At 37.4% G+C, this 20682-nt stretch overlaps 1 protein-coding gene across 6 annotated transcripts in view; it reads left to right on the top strand.

Moving 5' to 3' along the window:
• LOC124848732 (uncharacterized) overlaps positions 1-20682 on the top strand; it is a 31503-nt gene that overhangs the window by 8561 nt on the left and 2260 nt on the right. For all 6 annotated transcript variants that reach the window (XM_088094179.1, XM_088094174.1, XM_088094177.1 and 3 more), the window contains 5 exons: positions 352-421; positions 6734-6803; positions 6894-6961; positions 7921-8026; positions 9101-9140. In XM_088094179.1, coding sequence (XP_087950305.1) covers positions 352-421; positions 6734-6803; positions 6894-6961; positions 7921-8026; positions 9101-9140 — 354 coding nt within the window. The remainder of the gene's footprint in view (positions 1-351; positions 422-6733; positions 6804-6893; positions 6962-7920; positions 8027-9100; positions 9141-20682) is intronic.

Below are 20682 nucleotides of genomic sequence, written 5' to 3'. Positions count from 1 at the left end.
TCCTACAACAACTAACAGTGTGCAAAAGCACGAATGAGATCTACCTAGTAATAGATGTTATCAAGTAATGTTTTCTTTAGAGGGTGTACATTTAGGGTTTGAATTTTTGTCCTAACTATTTCTTATTTGGTGTTTTTAGAAACTTATTACATGGTTCCGTAAAAACTGAAAACGGAGAAGCCCTTGTCTTGTATTTAGATGATACCACCTGTCTGTCAATCTTTATTAAGGAAATACAACAATTAAAGGAGATCTTACTAATTCTCTTGTTATCAGTTAAAGTTGTATGTTGTTACTCGGGACTCTCTCAATCAACTACATTTGTAACAAATACTAGTTTGTTGATAATAGGTGGAGCTTCGTGACATTGGTCAGGGAAACAAGATAACACAAAGAATGGGTACTGATGACAATATTGAAAGTATGTACTTGTATATGTAATATGTCAAATGCAAATCTCTGAGTAATATAATCATTGTGCAAAGTTTGTTGATTTAGTTGTTTTGTTAATATTGATACCATTGTTAGTAACTTCTTGCTGTCTGGTACCATTGTTCATAACCTTTTGTTACGTCCAAGATTGCCTAATATTTATGTTGCAAAGCAATTTAATGAAAAACATTCATGCATGCATTTGGTAGGGGAATCTCCAATCCTTTCCTTGAGGACAATGTTGAACATTTAGGAGATGACATTGATACGTTTCTGGAGAGTACTTAGAATATTCACGTCTAAGGGGTTGTTGGGCACTTTAAATTGTTAGAAGTAGGTAATTATCTTTCATAGTTGGAGAGGTAGAAGAGAAGAAGGTAATTGGTTAGTTTGTAATTGGAGGAGTAAGTTGGTTGCAAGAGGGGAAAATTTTTGTTGGAGGGAAGTCCTTAGGAGGATGGTACTATCTTTTATTCTGTGTGAGATTTGGTAAATCAATATAACGAAAGTGTTCTTTCTTTATTTTTCCCCTTCTCTCTTCTCTACAACTCTTTCTCTCCCTCGGGAAAATGCTTTGTATATTTTACTTTCCATAAACTAGATAGAGCACTAGAATTACATAGACGGAAATCATTCCAATCCGGGTAACTACAGTTCTTGTAAAGTGAATTTAGGCCTAATTCAGCCCTTCAAAACCCACTTGTAAGGTTTATATATTATAATTTGATCATATCTCTAATCCATTTAGGATCTCTAACACACACACCCATGTTGAGGACTTGGCATTTCAAGTGTGCTAATAGATATTTATGGGTGGTTTGATAATAGTTTAATAGGCCCAACAACTTCCATTAGGATTGGCTTCGATATCATTTTCTAATTCAAAACACATTTTAATGCAACCTAAGTCTAACAATACATAGAATCAAAGATAAACCACATCCTATACATGAATCTACTAAATTACAAAAGCTTTAACACAAAACAAGTCTTCATGAAGATCTTCTTGCAACAAGAGCACTTAAGACTTGACTTTGAGACATCATCAAAACTTCTTCTTTTTAGCTTTATGCTATCAGAGAGTGTTGTAATTAGAGGAAAATCTTCCTAATTAGAGAAAATATCTTTAGAATCTTCTAGTTTATTTTCAGTATATTGTTTTCTTATTTTCCTTTTTTGGAAGATTAGATTGCTACAAATAGGTGTAAGGTATGTAATAGACATAAATGATTGTTAAATTTGGGAGAGAAAATGTAGAGATGAAAATATTACTCCATTGTGTCAAGTTTCTATTACACCAAATGTCCTATATAAGGAGCAAACAGACCAGCACATAAAAGCCCAAAAACTAAAAGTACAATTATACAATACAATATATATCAACACTCCCCCTCAAGCTGGAGCATATAGATCATATGCACCAAGCTTGGAACATATAAATTGAATCCTAGGCCCCCTTAGAGATTTGGTCATAATGTCTCCGAGTTGTTCATTAGAATTGACAAACTCAGTAACAAGTTCCTTAGTCAACAACTTCTCTCTAATAAAATGACAATCAATTTCTATATGTTTTGTTCTCTCATGAAACACTGGATTGGAGGCAATATGAAGGGCTGCTTGTTTGTCACAGTACAGTTTCAACGACTCATTTCCTCAAAATTTCAACTCTTGGAGAAGTTGCTTGATCCACACAAGTTCGCATGTAGTCAAAGCCATAGATCGGTATTCAGCTTCAGCACTAGATCTAGCAACAACATTTGTTTCTTACTTTTCCAAGATATAAGGTTCCCTCCAAGTAGAACACAATATCCTGTAGTAGATCTTCGATCAATTGGAGAACTAGCCCAATCTGCATCACAATATCCTTCAATTTGAGTGTTTCCCTTGTCCTCATACAACAATCCCTGTCCTGGATTTCCTTTTATGTATCTGAGAATTCGAATCACTGCATTCCAATGGTCAACATGTGGATTCTGCATAAATTGACTCACAACTCCCACTGGATAAGAAAAGATCACGTCTTGTTGTTGTAAGATATATGAGTTTTCCAACCAGCCTTCTATATCTCTCTGGATCTGAGAAAGGTTCACCTTGATCTCTCATTAGCTTTTGATTTGAGTCCATAGGACTATCAATAGGCTTGCAATTTGTCAAACCTGTTTCCTCTAAAATATCAAGAGCATATTTCCTTTGTGAAATGATGACACCTTCTTTTGACTGTGCCACTTCAATACCAAGGAAGTATTTTAGACGACCCAGATCTTTAGTCTGAAAGTGGTTGAACAAATGATTCTTTAATTGAGTAATTTTAGTGTTGTCATTCCCTGTAATAACAATATCATCAACATACACCATGAGATAAACACATTTGTCAGGAGAAAAATGACCATAAAACACTGAGTGATCCGCCTCACATCGTTTCAACCCAAAATTTTGCACAACCCGACTAAATTTACCAAACCAAGCACGAGGTGATTGTTTCAAGCCATAGAGGGAACGACGTAATTTACAAACTAACCCAGACTCCCCCTGAGCAACAAACCCAGGAGGTTGCTCCATGTATATCTCCTCTTCCAGATCACCATGAAGAAAGGCACTTTTAATGTCCAACTGGTAAAGTGGCCAATGACGAATGGCAGCCATAGCAAGTAAAATACGAACGGTACTGGTTTTAGCCACAGGAGAAAAAGTATCACAATAATCAATGCCATAAACTTGAGTATATCCCTTAGCTACTAGACGAGTTTTTAGACGATCAATTTCACCAGTAGGACCAACCTTAATAGCATAAACCTATCGGCAGCCAACAGGCTTCTTACCAGGAGGAAGAGGGACAAGGTCCCAAGTACCATTGTGGTCAAGGGCCTGCATTTCATCAACCATGGCTTGACGCCATCCAGGATGATCAAGTGCCTCATAAATATTATTAGGAGTCTTAAGGGAGGATAAGGAGGAAACAAAAGAGAAATAGGTAGAAGACAAACGATGATAACTCAAAAAATTATAAACAGGATATGGATTACGAGTAGAACGAATACCTTTCCGAAGGGCAATGCGCAAATTATCATCTGAGTCAGTAGAAGACGAGGAGGATGAAGGATCCATGGTCTGGTGAGCTGATGGAGGAGAAGATGAGTCTAGAGGATCTTTATTGTTCTGATCTTGAGATTGTCTCCGACGCTGATATGTGAGAAGAGGTGGAGGAACAATTTCATTCACATTTTGAGTTTGAGGTATAGATGCAGGAATAACCAAGGGATCACACAATGGTAGAGGAAACATTTGTTGAACAGATGAACGATCCTCCACAGAGGACGAGAAAAACGGTGTATCCTCAAAGAATGTGACATCAGCAGACATATAATATCTCTTGGTGGAGGGAGAATAACATTTATACCCTTTCTGGAGACGAGAATATCCCAAGAAGACAAACTTAATAGCCTTGGCGGATAGCTTATCAAGACCTGGAGAAACATTATGGACAAAACATGTACACCCAAATACACGTGGGGGATATGATATAGGGCGTCATTTGGAAAAATGACAGAATGAGGAACTTTATTCTCAAGAGAGGAAGACGACATCCTATTGATTTGAAAACAGGCAGTGAGGACTGCATCTCCCCAGTGATGCACAAGAATATTAGTATTCAACATCAAGGAATGTGCAGTTTCAATGAGATGTCTATTCTTCCTCTCTGCAATACCATTTTGTTGTGGAGTGTGAGGACATGTTGACTGATGTAAAATTCCTTGGGAAGATAAGAATGAAGAAAACGCGGAAGAAAAATATTCCTTAGCATTATCACTACGAAGGATTTTAATTGTCTTCCCAAATTGGTTATTGATTTCATTAATAAAGGACACAAATATGGACAAAAGTTCAGATCTCTCTTTCATTAAATAAACCCAAGTACATCGAGAGAATTCATCAATGAAGGTTACAAAATAGTCAAAACCAAAAGAAGTAGCACGACTTGGTCCCCAAATATCAGAGTGAATAGTTGAGAAAGGAGAATTACATAATGTCGCAGACTTTTTAGGATGAGAAGATCTAACATGTTTTCCTAATTGACACGACTCACAATCTAAGACTTGAATGTTCTTGAGACTTGGAACCATCATCTTCAACTTGGATAAACTTGGATAAACTTGGATGGCCCAACCGATCATGCAAAAGTTTTGGGGCTGAAGTGGTAAAACAGGAAACTGAAGAGCTATGTAAAGTCCTCAAGACTCATGTCCTTCTCCAATCAGGCGACCCGTACCATGTTCTTGTATAACAAAGGAATTAGCAGTAAAGGTTACAGAACAATTTAAGGAACGAGTCAATTGGCTCAAGGAGATTAAATTGTAAGGACAATGAGAAATATACAAAACAAAATTTAAATTTAGTGAAGGAGATAAGGAAACTCTGCCAATTCCCTGAGATGCAACTTTGGATCCATTGTCAATAGTAATGAAATGAGGGATTTTCTGAGAGGACATGGAAGAAAATGAAGAAATAGTACCAGATATGGTCAGAGGCACCTGAGTCAAGGATCCATGGATTGTGACCTTCCACAGATTGAGATATACCGACAGTTGACACATTGGACATGGAAGAGGATTGGTCAGGATTAGAAGATTTTCCAGACTTATACTTCAAAAATTCTTGATATTCTTCATTTGAAATTTTGGGTTCATCAGATTTCGAAACATGAACGACCTTGTCTGGATATCCATGTAAGGCATAACATTTCTCTCGAGTATGGCTTATCCTCTTACAATGTGCACTGAGGAGGATTACCACGGCCACCACGTCCTCCTCGGTTGCCTCTGCCTCCTCCTCTTCCTTGTGGTGCTACCATAGCTGATGTTTCAATACCACCAATTGAACTTTCGTCTTTACCTAATGAAGGTACCCGAAGAAGTCGAGTAACTAAGCTGTCCATTGATGGAACTTGATCACCAGCTAACATTTGATCACGAACATGACCAAAATCTGAATGTAGACCTCTTAAAATTAAGACCATGTAAAACTTATCAAGCTTCTTGTTTAGGCCTTCTAAAGAATCAACCACAAAGAAATTCTTCAATTCTTCTACAACAGCACGGGCTGTTCCTATGTAAGTAACCATATCATGATTGTTTTGTTTGAGGGAAGCCATTCTTTGAGTTGCATCAAAGAGGCGTTGTACATCGTTAGCAAAGATATCCTGAGCTTTTCTCCAAAAGGAGGAGCACGTTTTGTAAGGTCTCAAAATTTCTAAGACTTCTGGTTCAACAGATTGCCATAGAACAACACATAGTTGAAAATCAAGCTTCTTCCATTGAGATTTCTCTTCTTCAGGAATGGTGGAAACATCTTGTTCAAGATGGTCATGGTGTCCTTGACCAAGAAACCATAACTCCACAGAAGAAGACCAAGATAGATAGTTTTTCCAATTGAGTTTTTGCAGAAGTAATGGTTAGAGTAGCAGAGAGAGACGGTGTTCCAAGACCAGCCATTATAAAGCCAAACAAGAAAAGAGGAAAAAAAAGATTGTGGGAAGAAACCCTAAACGGAGTAACCCTCAACGGAACAGCAAATCAGAGACCACAACACACTCAGGAGACGGAGGCGAAACGACCGGTAGTGGCGCAGTGAAGATCCGACACGGGAGAGGCGGTGCGTGAAGCCCACGCGCCCGAGAACACACAGAAACGACACGTGACAGCGCGTCGAGAGGAGGATGCGGCGGCGACCACCAGGGATGGGTCGCGCTCTTCGAGGCGCACCGAACCCTTAACTTTGCGGGAGAAAAGGCTGCGACGGAAGCGACGGCGGACGATGGCGGGCAGTGAGTGGCTAACTGCAAACCCTAACCTGCTCTGGATACCATGTTAAATTTGGGAGAGAAAATGTAGAGATGAAAATATTACTCCATTGTGTCAAGTTTCTATTGCACCAAATGTCCTATATAAGGAGCAAACAGACCAGCACATAAAAGCCCACAAACTAAAAGTACAATTATACAATACAATATATATCAACAATGATAATAATTAAATTCATTCTCTTTTCAAGTGTAACCAAATCAGAGATAAAGCTCTACATATTCAGAATAAATCTAGATTTTGATGAGGACCAGCAGTGTGTCTTTGTTCTTAGATCCAATAACCTATATGAAGGCTGTGTACATTTTCCATTCTTTTAATTTAAATGGAAAGATGTTGAGCAATATCTGCCTTTTCCAATCAGTGTCCGGTAGGGTACATCAAGCCTTGAGATAATGGGCTTGTAATCCTTTCCTGCACTTACAAATCGCTAATTGTTTCAGGGGTCTACGTTCAGGAGAAGACTTTCATGTTTATGTGCATGGATCATGATGGAACTGTAGTTTTGATGGAGTGAGTTTTTACAGCGTTCGTTCTAATTGGGGGTTATAAATTCTTAGTAAGCTTAATTATTAATTTGTTTCTCTTTGTATTTGTGATCAGCCCTGACTCACTGGATCAAATGGAAGTTTCAAAGGACTTGTTCAGCAAGGACTGTTTGTATCTACGAGGTGGATAAAAGCTAACACTCCTCAACCCTTGATATCTGCTCTTTTTCGATCAATTAATGTGGAACATTTTTAACTTGTCAATTGCGCTTAGTGCTCATATCATGCTGGAAAGGATGCTATGATAACATGTTTTTTTCAATAACCTACAAATGTGTCAATTGCTTTTTTAATTTATCATTTTTATGGATTATTGGCAATTACATTTCTTTTGTTTTGTTTTTCTAATCAAATTCATTGTTCAATTGCTTTGTAATGAATTTGAGTGATGATTGTCTCTCAAGTGTTTCCCCAAAACTTGTGCTACCAATTGTCAACTTCCTCATTAACTTAGAGTCTTAGATAATCAGTTGTTGATGTTATTGTTCAGTGTGCGCTTTCTATAGCTTTGTAACAACTATGTATATCTGCTAGGGTGTTTGAAATCTGAATGCCGCCATGATGCATGGCATTTAAAATTTGTTCCATTACTTCAATCACATGCTATATCACTATCATTAGTTTTATTCTTGTTTCACCCCTTGTTCACTGCTGTATTTATATGAAAAATGTATAGATAATCACCTACATGCAACAAAAGTTCCCTAATTCATCATAAAGCTACCCAACTAACAGTAATTCTAGAATATACACTACCGTTCCATCCGTTCTCCTTTAAGTCTATTCTTCTCAATCAGTTGTTGAATCACCTTTCTTTACTCCTCGCATACCTCCTGCCCTTTCTATTTTCCCCCCACTCTCTCCTCTACCTGACTCCTTTTCGCATACAGTTTTTGTCTCAGGCCTTCGTTTCCCGGTCTAACACCTTAACCCTCTTGGCCTGAGTCAATGCCCTTCCCTTTTGTTCTTCTGTTAAATGCCTATTAGTGGCTCTGCATTTATCAACAAGTTTGTTCTCTACACTTATAGTCAATCTAGCTCTCTATTACTAGTTAATTATCACTTTGTTGCTTGGTTGGCAGATGAAATGAAAGTTAAGGTACAATTTTATGATGACAAACCTTTATCTGCATCAGTTCCAAAACATGTAACATGCATTGTCAAGGAAGTCATTTCAGCCACTACAAGGTATGTGTCATTATTCATTGTTGTGCTTAAAGAATTTTCTTTATAGTCTTCTTGTTTGCAAATTTCTCCAATTTTGTATACCAATTTTTTTCAATTTGTCTTACTATTCATACTTCCTTCTTGATCACTTTTTCCTTCTCACTTGAATTTGTTGTTTAAATTTATAGTCTTTGAGGTGCTCTTTGTGTGCTCTAAAACACCATTAGCTAGATTTTTTTTAGAATTTCGAACTATATCCTAGTCACAATCTCTTGTTTGTGCCAGGCACCCATAATACCCTAGTCTCTATCACTTTAACCCATTTTAACTCTTAGATTTTATTGTTCTTCAATTCCCAATTGCAAATTTCTTTTGATGGAAATGAAATTGTGACAAGTGAAGGGAAACACCTAAAATAAGGAACAAGAGAAGGAAATTATTATGAGGGTTGGAAAGTGGAAATTGTAATAAGGTGTCCTCTAAAGCTTATAGTTTTATAAAAACAAAGGAAAACACAATTTGTGATTATTGAGAATGGTAACTCCCTTGAAGCATCCATGGTCAGAAGTCCAAAGAAATATAAGAACATAATCTCTATCCTATCCCAAATCGGAAGCAAGTTTAAGGGCAAGCAAGAGGTTGCCTGTAAAGGTTAGTTTGAAGGAAATTTTAGGTGCTTTGTAAAGTAAGAAGCTTCCCACTATTATAAAGCTTTAGTTGTGTAAGAATTTCCATTTGCTTTGGCTTGTGAAGTATTTTTTCCAAATAGTAGTCTTGCCCTTTGAGGGGGTTTTAGGCATCCAAAAGTTTGTCTTGGACTAGTCCCTAAATTGTTTGCTTTCTTTCTCCATCTGAATGACAATAAGTATAACTATATACTTGCTGTCACGAGAGGGTATTGTTGTTTATTTGTTTTTGATTTTTTTGTATCTGTATCAGTCAATATTTGCATACTGCTCATATGAATTCTTATACATATCAATGATGAAAATCAACCTCTTAGATGGAAAATCGAGACTTCTTTGAAATTTAAATTCTTTGGCCTATAAATTTGAAAGTTGTGTACTAATTTCTTCTTATTCTTCTTAATTTAAGGAATAAAAAGGTGGTACTGGACAATGGCCTTGCAGTTGAAGTAAGTCAAATTATTCTTTATTTTTTGTATGACACTTATTTAATGGTGTAAATAATTGGTAAAATGTTAATCACCATTTGCTTCTACCTTTGAAAGTATAATTATTATCTAACATAGTAGTTACAAGCAATATTTTTTTAGAATTTCTTTTATGGTCATTGCATGAACCTTGTTCTAAGTCAAGGTTCTCACACCGATTGTGTTACGATCTAAGGTAGGGGTAATAATAAGGGTTGGAAAGTATATGAGCAGAGAGAATATTTAATATAAGTTAATTAGAGTAAATAAATATAGTATAAGTTAATTAGAGTAATTAAATATATATTTAGGGAAATATTCAATATAAGATATTTATAATTAAGGATATATGTTAGAATAATATATGGAGAGATATTTATATTAAATATAGGGATATTTATATTAAATATTAAATATAGGGATATTTATATTAAATATTAAGGCTTAATTACCTACTTAGTCCCCATGTTAGGAGGTAATTTTCTGTTTAGTACCCGGTTTTAAAAATGTAGGCATTTGGTACCTATGTTTTGAAATTTGTATCAATTCAATCCTATCCAGTTAACGGCGTTATAATTGATGCGAGAAATTAAGGACGTTAATGAAGATGCATTCAAACATTTGATAGCTATTCCACCCAGGCTATCATTAACGTCCTTAATTTCTCGCATCAATTATAACGCCGTTAACTGGATAGGATTGAATTGATACAAATTTCAAAACATAGGTACCAAATGCCTACATTTTTAAAACCGGGTACTAAACAGAAAATTACCTCCTAACATGGGGACTAAGTAGGTAATTAAGCCAAATATTAAATATAAGGATATTTATATTAAATGCAAATATATTCTAGAGAAATATTTAATAAGAGATGGGCGGAAAATAATTAATATAAATAAAGTTAGAGTCTAGGGTTAAAGGCAGGTTTTTGATTATTGAGTTTTGTGATAGACATTATTGTCTTGTGAGGGAGGTTATGCTCTCAAAGTAATTGAAGGAGGTTATGCTCCCAATTATTGTTTATCCTTGTTTATTCAGATATTACCATCAATAAAAGAGATTCATTCATCCAATATCATTTGTTTATTGTTCTGTTACGTGTGAGAGAGTGTGAAAGGTTGTATTTGGTTAGTTTACGTACTCAGGTACGTAACAATTGGTCCGACCTGCCGGATCATCATGGAGGGAAGAGTGAATGTCATTGAAGGAAGATTGGAGGTCATAGAAATCTCCATGGGAGGACTGGAGGCAGCAGTCCAGGAACTGGTGAAGGTGATGGGAGAGCGAGGTCGACAACATGAGGGAAATCCTGATGGAAGTCAGGGGTCTGTCAACGGGAGAATGAATGAGGAGGACGAGAGAGATGGCAGCAGGCTAGATGGTGGACTCCGAGAGGAGCAACCGTATTGGAGGAGAAGGGTAGACTTACCCATCTTCGAAGGAAGCGATCCTTTGAATTGGATCAATAGAGCGGACAAATTCTTTGAGCTACAAGGAGTGCCGGAGGAAGAAAAGTTGCGCTTAGCCTATATCAGCATGGAGGGAATCGCGGGACACTGGTTCAGATTCTGGAGGGAGAAGGCCAGGAACCGTTCGTGGGCAGGATTAAAGGAGTCAATGGTGATCCGTTTTGGAGGAAGAAACCGGGGAACCCTCTTCGAGAGACTGGCGGCCTATAAACAATCAGGAACCGTGGAAGAATACATCCAAGAATTTGAAGTCTTGGTCGGCCAAACAGAAACAATGCCCGACGCACAGTTGATGGGTACTTTATGGCAGGATTGCAGGAGGGGATCCGTAATCAACTCAGATTACTTGATCCGCGGGAGTTGATGGACGTTATGAGACTGGCAAAGGACGTGGAAGAGTACCAAGGGGGCGTGAGGGCTGGGAGCGGAAGTGTGATCGAGAATCAATCTGGAGAAAAACCGAACGGGGTGGATACGCGACTGGAGCTCAGTCGCCCAAACCAAGGCCGAACGCTAACTGCCGTGGAGAGCCGAGCGGACATCACGGAGAATGTGGGGACCGGACGAAAGGAAAGAAACGTGAGGGATCTACCTTATGAGGAATATGAAAAACGTAGGAAAGAAGGAAGGTGCTTTAGATGCGGCGAGCGGTTCAGTCCTGCGCACCGTTGTCCGGACACGAGTTTGAGAGTCCTGATATATGCAGAGGACGACGAAGAATTTCCACCACCCAAACCTCCAGACTTGAATTGATGAGGAGCCATGAGATCAAATCCAACCTTGGAGACAAGATTGTTTTGCCGCGGGGAGTAATGTTACGATCTAAGGTAGGGGTAATAATAAGGGTTGGAAAGTATATGAGCAGAGAGAATATTTAGTATAAGTTAATCAGAGTAAATAAATACAGTATAAGTTAATTAGAGTAATTAAATATATATTTAGGGAAATATTCAATATAAGATATTTATAATTAAGGATATATGCTAGAATAATATATGGAGAGATATTAATATTAAATATAGGGATATTTATATTAAATATTAAATATAAGGATATTTATATTAAATGCAAATATATTCTAGAGAAATATTTAATAAGAGATGGGCGGGAAATAATTAATATAAATAAAGTTAGCGTCTAGGGTTAAAGGCAGGTTTTTGATTATTGAGTTTTGTGACAGACATTATTGTCTTGTGAGGGAGGTTATGCTCTCAAAGTAATTGAAGGAGGTTATGCTCCCAATTATTGTTTATTCTTGTTTATTCAGATATTACCATCAATAAAAGAGATTCATTCATCCAATATCATTTGTTTATTGTTCTATTACGTGTGAGAGAGTGTGAAAGGTTGTATTTGGTTAGTTTACGTATACGTAACAGATTGTCTCATTCAAGGAAAGTTGTTGAAGGAAATTTGAACTGAGGTTGTTAAATCAAATAACCAACTAACAAATGTGTTGACCAAGTCCTTAAGGGGACCTTGGATTGAGTTTATTTGTTTCAAGCTTGGTACAATCAATTTATATGCTCTAACATGAGAAGGAGTGTTAGAATAAGTATTAAAAGCTAGGTAGGAAGGAGTATGTTAGGAACCACTCCCAGCTCTACCTATGAGTTGTACCTAGTTATGTACCTGCCTAGTGTAGTCTATCAGTTGTACCTAGTTTTGTACCTTGGAGTCTAGTGCAATCTTTTGATCTTTCATCTTTTTATTGTATTAGATTTATATCATTATGAATAGAAGATCATTTCTTTTGGGTCTTTCAAGCCTTCCAAACATATATTTTCCCTTTTTTAATCTTAAGTGTCAATTAGATTAAACCCAATGAGACCAATCTAATATACCATACTATTAGGTCTATTAGACATTTGTCGAGCCACTTGGACCCAAACTGACCTATGTTGACATGGGTTCGGTTCACTCGGCTCGACCTTCAACAACGATTGACTTGGCTCGACTTTTGGCCTAGATCGTCTTGACACGACCTTTGGTCAAGATCGACTAGACTTAACCTTCGGCCCAGATTGACTCGACTTGACCTTTCAACTCAACCTTTGGCCAAGGCTAACTTGGACTTTCAGTCAAATCCTTCGGCTCGGGCTAACTTGATTAAACGTTTGGCTCAATCCAACTTGACTCAACCGGGACTGACTCGACTTGACCTCTCGATTTGAGTTGACTCGAATCAACCTTTGACTCGGATCAATGCTACTCAACCTAAGCTCGACCTTAGTCGCCTTGGCTTGTCTTAGACACACCTATATTTTGGATTGTCAAAATCCAAAAAGTGTTCCCAATCCAAATCAAGTGGACGGGATTTAAAATAAAAAAAATATGGATTTGGATTTGGGAAAAATCCATTTAAATAGACTTAAAGTAATATGTCTCTGGACCATTATAGATTGTGTTTCAAAATTTGGATCTTTTGCCAACTCCTACAGCCAAGCCTATTGATTGATGGAGGCACAAGGCCAAACCTGTAACACCAAAAGACATTCAAGATGGGATGACTTTATGCACCGATGGTCCCTTAATCTAGCATAGACCCTGAGTAATGAATTGCCAATCCTACAATGGATTTGTTATTGAAGATTTTATTATGATTCCATTAATTTTTCTAATTCTGTTACTTTCCATTATATATTACAACTGGGAAAAAACCAGGAGCTTAACCTCCTTCACCAGGTCTGAACCGGTCTCCAACTCAAAGTACAAAACTGGCTAACTGAAAACAATAAAAGAGGTCCTTTTGTAGAGACCCTTTTCCCACCTCACTTAACTGTTTAACAATTAAGTACTCTTCCTCACCTTTCGCTGCTCATAAACCCTCCATGTCCTAACAGTAATGAAGCTATGAAAAGATAAGAAAAAGCATTATTCAGAATCCTCTTCTCTTTGTTCAACCTAGAGGCAACATTCCTAGCCTTCAATGTGGGAATAATATTGTTAGAATATTTACCCTATTTATCATTGTTAGAGTATTTACCCTATTTATCATTGTTAGAATATTTACCCTATTTATCATCATTATACTGTGTCTAGGGTTATCCTATTTATCATCATTATATTGTGTCTAGGGTTACTCTATTTATCATGTATTTTGTATCAAAACTTTCTTATACGTAGAATGATAGTGAGAGGGATCTTTCAAGCCGTTAAGAATTATTTTATAGTTTCAATCTCAAGTTGGTATCAAAGCAGGTTGTCTGAGTCTCTTAGTACTCTGTCTTTGTTGCCGCTGATGGCCGGTGGCCTTAAAAAAAATTGTCTTTTTTGCAATCAGCAATCCTGTTCTTTTAGTCTCATCACCTGCAATGACCCTTTCTTGCTATTTTCTCTCTATTATAAACCTCCATAATGGCCATGGCAAATAATTGGGAAATCCCAACTTCTCTCTGAAACCCTAAAATAAAAAATCCCGTAATCTCTTTCTGTTTTCGTTTTGCAAGCCAATCCAGGGAGACCTCCATCATCGTTTTCCTGTTTTGATCATATGAATGTTTCTAGGGGGAAGAAAGTAATTCGGTTTGGAGTCACTAGCTGGAAATGCAGTCCCCGCCAACTTCACATAATGTCTCTCAAGAAGTTCTCCCTTCTTCTTTACTCTCTTGCATATTAACTCTTTCCCTTCTGTTTTAATGTTGTCAAGATCTGAATGAGTTAAGGATGTGTTTTAGTTTCACTTTTTTCGATTGGTGATGGAGAAAATTGGGGTTAATGGTGTTTTCTAAGTTGGATGAAGAATAACGATGATGAGGGAATTGATGATTGAATATGTCTTTGAAGGTATAGAGATTATGAAATTGAAGAATGATCTCTTAGTGAATGGAAGTGAAGATGGGATGAGAGAAGTCTTCTAGAGGAAGAAATAAAAACAATAATTATAACTCTGTTTGAGCATTGTACCTCTGTTTCAGCATTGTTTCTTAGCCTCCTTTCATAATGTGTGTTCAGCAGCTTTGCATATTGTAGCAGTTGAGATGTTCCTGATGGCTCGTGTCATTTATTTACAAGTCTCCCAGGAGAGTCGGTGTGTTGGAACAACTGGTATCGCACAACGGAAATGTTTAAAGAGAAAGAGCATGCAACGGTCAAAAGCCAAGAGGGGAGGGGTGAATTTGTTACGATATAAGGTAGGGGTAATAATAAGGGTTGGAAAGTATATGAGCAGAGAGAATATTTAGTATAAGTTAATTAGAGTAAATAAATATAGTATAAGTTAATTACAGTAAATAAATATATATTTAAGAAAATATTCAATATAAGATATTTATAATTAAGGATACATGCTAGGATAATATACAGAGAGATATTTATATTAAATATAGGGATATTTATATTAAATATTAAATATAAGGATATTTATATTAAATGCAAATATATTCTAGAGAATTATTGAATAAGAGATGGGCGGGAAATATGTAACATCCCATAAATACAGTAATAAACCATACGAATAGAATAATCACATTAATTAATATATCAATTCAGCCTTACACTAAAGTTAAAGTACGCTCGTGGCCGAACGGCCTTACAAGAAGCGAGTTACAAATAAGGAGATGTACAATAAGCATAACTGACCGAACGGTTTACAAAGCAAAAACACCGAACAATCATCTTAAGCAAAAGGGGAGTGGTCGTTCTAAGACAACACACTAAAATCACTAAACTAAACAACTAACCGAACGCACTACTGTTCGGCACGTCAACGAGGTTCTCTTCCTCCAAAATTCCTTCTTCAAGTGTCTCCTCCAGTAACGCATCATCTGCTCACATCCACACAGATGATCATTGCAAAGACAAGATGGACGTACAAATACAGGACAACACAATGAAAAACACAGGGTAAGCTTATTTAATTTAGGCTTAATTACCTACTTAGTCCCCATGTTCGGAGGTAATTTGCTGTTTAGTACCCGGTTTTAAAAATGTAGGCATTTGATACCTATGTTTTGAAATTTGTATCAATTGAATCCTACCCACTTAACGCCGTTATAAATCTAACGTTTTTCTGACATCAACTTTGAATTGTGGACGAGCGGTAGTGGACGAGCGTCCGAGCATCGTTGGACGAGCGTCCTCTTCTGTTGGACGAGCGTCCTCCTCTGTTTGGACGAGCGTCCTCCACTGTTGGACGAGCGTCCTCCACTGTTGGATGAGCGTCCTCCTCTGTTTGGACGAGCGTCCTCCTCTGTTTGGACGAGCGTCCTCCACTGTTGGACGAGCGTCCTCCACTGTTGGATTAGCGTCCTCCTCTGTTTGGACGAGCGTCCTCCACTGTTGGACGAGCGTCCTCCACTGTTGGACGAGCGTCCTCCTCTGTTTGGACGAGCGTCCTCCAGTGTTGGACGAGCGTCCTCCTCTGTTTGGACGATCGTCCACAACCGCTCGTCCACAATTCAAAGTTGATGTCAGAAAAACGTTAGATTTATAACGGCGTTAAGTGGGTAGGATTCAATTGATACAAATTTCAAAACATAGGTATCAAATGCCTACATTTTTAAAACCGGGTACTAAACAGCAAATTACCTCCGAACATGGGGACTAAGTAGGTAATTAAGCCTTTAATTTAATTCAAGTAATAACATGCATTTCTTATATTCAAACATATCAAACATATTCCAGATATACAATTCAATCAATTCCTGAGTTCAATCAATTCTTGATACTAGACTGACTGTCCGGACTGTATGAATTCTGTGTAGCTACGACGTTCGTGCACCCAGGTGGTGTGGTAACTGGAATTTCTCATCAGCTGCCACTCGAGGTTAGTCCGTTCCATCCAAAGTACCTCTAAGGACTAGGACCTCTTGCCGTTCCCACGCATGACATACTCCCTTCTACTTGAGGACGAGAGCACTCACGGAACATCAGGATGAATCGCCAGCTAAGTTTTGTCCACATTCATACTTTACAAATTCCAACTTTCATCCAAGAGTCGTTCCTCCCTGGAACGCTCGTTCAAAATCCACAACCATTATTTCATCTCATATACTGTTCATTCTTTATAATCTTTCATTTTAATATCATTTTCGTCTTCCATTCCAATTACATAAAATAACGAACGTTCAGCCCTTTTAATAACGAGGACGAACGTGAGGAACGAGACCGAAGAATCCCCCGTTCCAGAACAGAATAAGACCGACTACAATAATACCATATATGACGAACGTCATTTACCACTTGAATCAGTTGAATGAACTGACTCTCGTAAGTTCAGATCAATACTTTAAAGAATAATTTAAGTACAGAGGCTCTAGGCCGGATTCAATGGATATAGACACCTCAAGAAGATTGAAGAACCATACTTAGAATAATTCAATTACAGAAACCGACTGTCAGTCAATGACCGAACACGGTAAAGGATTTACAGAATTTGGACGAACGCTATTTCCACACGGTTAATAATTAAAGACGAGTACGAGCGTTCGGTATAAGACCGAGCGCCTTTCATAACAAACGCTTTGGGTCGAGACCCATCACTGATTTGAACTCATAATAGAAATAGAAATAAATAAAATACGAGATGGTGAAGATAGGATTTAAGAATGACTAAGTGTCCAGATATATGTTTACAAGATTCTCACTTCCTCACATAACACTTTGGGCATCTACGCTTGGCCGAACGCTCAAACATAGCACTATTACAAGAGGGCGTTCGTCCTCAACTAGAATTCTTCCCAAATGGAAGAATTCAATTCCAAAGAAGTTTACTAGCAACACCGAACGGTCAAGGACCGTTCAATGACGAACGTACGTTATCATAGGGAAATTTATATTCAAAGTTTCATTTACATTTACTCATTTCTCAGCATATACATTTCATATTTTCAAATACTCATATCATAGTACATTTCATTTTCACCATACATCAGCTCACACTTATGATCATATATCAAAAATCAAATATCACAGAACATGCTTCATGCAACTCACAGAACGTCCATACAGCACAAATAACACATACGAATTAAATAGAATAAGCTTCCCTTACCTGGATCAGTGAGTGAAACGTCCTAAACGCAAGATTTTTGGTTCGCCTAGATTACGGCTTTCTATCCTCACGATCACTTAACTCTTCCAACTAAGTCTAACCACATAAAAGTCAAGAATAACTTAGACTATAACCCTGCATGCAACCAGAACTTGGTTTTGCATGTAACCCAAGAACGAACGACTAGGGACGAGAAACTTACCAGTTTCAGACTCTGGAACTGTTCGGTCCAGAATGAAACTCACGACGCCGGAAATCCTTCTACGGTCCTGAACGGTGATCGGAGCAGAGAAGAGTGAGTTACAGTAGAGAGAAGGGGAAATTTTCTAGAGAGAAGGAGGAGAAAATGGAAAGTCAGAGTTTGGGAAGGAGAAGGTGCATGCAGAAGAGAGTGGGCAGGTTTTTTCAGAAATCATTTTTGTTTACCCCACGTCCAAACGGTCGTGCACTCTCCTGTTGACACCTGCACTCCACTAACTGATTTCCGAATCTTCCATTCTTGACACCTGGCGTTAGTGCGTCAGAGTTTTGGGTGCGTTTTAATGGTTCTGAGCAGGGTTTTGGGTGTAATAAATGAGATTAGACAGGCGGGGTTTGGGTGCATTTAATGAGGTATGACAAAATAATTAATATAAATAAAGTTAGAGTCTAGGGTTAAAGACAGGTTTTTGATTATTGAGTTTTGTGACAAACATTATTGTCTTGTGAGGGAGGTTATGCTGTCAAAGTAATTGAAGGAGGTTATTCTCCCAATTATTGTTTATCCTTGTTTATTCAGATATTACCATCAATAAAAGAGATTCATTCATCCAATATCATTCGTTTATTGTTCTGTTACGTGTGAGAGAGTGTGAAAGGTTGTATTTGGTTAGTTTACGTACTCAGGTACGTAACAATTGGTTCGACCTGCCAGATCGTCAAGGGACGAAATTGCCGGATCCTAATAGAGACGAGTGAAAGACATCATGGAGGGAAGAATGAATGCAGTTGAAGGGAAACTAGAGAGCATGGGGCAGAGACTAAAGAACATGGAGTTGTCCCTAAGGAGGTTGAAGGCAGAGTTGAGTGGAATACGCCATGAAGTCCAAGCTCCAAATGGGAAGGGACTGCTGGAACCGAACGATAGTAGACTAACAGATCCGAACGTGAGCGAACTGCCAGAACTGAACGATAGCAGACTGTTGGATCCGAACGTGAAAGAACGGACGTAACCTACAGAGAGAGGACTTACCGAGCCGAACGGGAGGAGACGGCCAGAAACGAACGTGAGAAAACTACCTGAACCAAACGGTTTAGTATTGGAAGGAAGGGCAGATGGAATAATCAATACCATGGAGAGAACAATGGAGTCTGTGAAGAGATGGGCCGACAAAAAGAATAGGGGGCTTGCAGTGTTTGGTACACTGGCAGAAGGAAGAGAGCGACGTGAAGTACTGAAACACATCGAAAACCATTCTCTCAAGGCTTATGATTCAGGAGAAGTGGTAACCAGAATGTTAGACGAAGAATGGAAGACATTAGAGAAGGTTTTACCACCGCCCGAACCTCCAGACATGAATTGATGAGGAGCCATGAGATCAAGCTCCCCGTTTCCAACCTCGAGGAGAAGGTTGTTTTGCAGTAGGGTGTAATGTCACGATATAAGGTAGGGGTAATAATAAGGGTTGGAAAGTATATGAGCAGAGAGAATATTTAGTATAAGTTAATTAGATTAAATAAATATAGTATAAGTTAATTAGAGTAAATAAATATATATTTAGGAAAAGATTCAATATAAGATATTTATAATTAAGGATACTAGGATAATATACGGAGAGATATTTATATTAAATATAGGGATATTTATATTAAATATTAAATATAAGGATATTTATATTAAATGCAAATATATTCTAGAGAAATATTGAATAAGAGATGGGCGGGAAATAATTAATATAAATAAAGTTAGAGTTTAGGGTTAAAGACATGTTTTTGATTATTGAGTTTTGTGACAGACATTATTGTCTTGTGAGGGAGGTTACTCTCCCAATTATTGTTTATCCTTGTTTATTTAGATATTACCATCAATAAAAGAGATTCATTCATCCAATATCATTCGTTTATTGTTCTGTTACGTGTGAGAGAGTGTGAAAGGTTGTATTTGGTTAGTTTACGTACTCAGGTACGTAATTGGTTCTTTTAAAAATCATGATTTCTTTTAAGACTTTTATCTAACAGTTGGTAAATTAAAAGTGTAGAGTAAGAGAAAATCACACAAGATGTTTTATCCTGGTTCGAATCAAAAAGATTCTACGTCCAGTCGTTAATCACTATAAACAGTGATTAACTTTTTCACTAAAATATTGTTTACATATTACAATAAGATGGAATAAAGATAAAGAACAGATAACACCTTCCTTCAACAAACGAACGGAAGAACCTGCTCAATCAACTTGAAGAGAACCGCTTTGAGCTTAGACCCACTAAGCGCAAGCTTCTTCTTTTCACAAGACTTTATTCGAGCAACACTAACACTTGAGAACTTCCTCAGACTTTTTCTGTATTCTCAAATGAGTTAGTTCCCTTTTTTCACTCACAGAGAGTTTCCCTTAGGCACACAACTTTAATACTCTCAAATGAAAAGATTCTTTCTAAGAGCTGTGAAGACCTCTATTTATAAGCCCAGGTTCATGCAAAGTTAGAAACTAAAAAGACATCTCCCAACAGCCAGTCATAATCGATTATCATAAGTGATAATCGATTATCATAAGTGATAATCGATTATTTGTGTCCGTTATGGGGTTTTCAAAAACTGATAATCGATTATCCTGAAGAATAATTGATTATTTGCGCGACTTGGGCAATACTGAATCAGACAGAGATAATCGATTATTCTATTAAATAATCGATTATTTGCACGAGCAATCTCTTTCTACTTTAGCTCGTGATAATCAATTATTACACCAAATAATCGATTATCTGCACAAACATTCCCTAAACAAGAAAACTTCTAAGTGTTCTTACATCATCAAAGTTATTCCTATACAAATATTTCTACAAAAGGCTTTTAATGTAAATA

Source organism: Vigna umbellata, chromosome 7, assembly GCF_029865625.1.
Source record: "Vigna umbellata cultivar VRB3 chromosome 7, Vumbellata_1.0, whole genome shotgun sequence".
Taxonomy (NCBI): Eukaryota; Viridiplantae; Streptophyta; class Magnoliopsida; order Fabales; family Fabaceae; genus Vigna; species Vigna umbellata.
The sequence above is the reverse complement of the archived record's forward strand: the minus strand, read 5'-3'. Positions and strand labels throughout refer to the sequence as shown.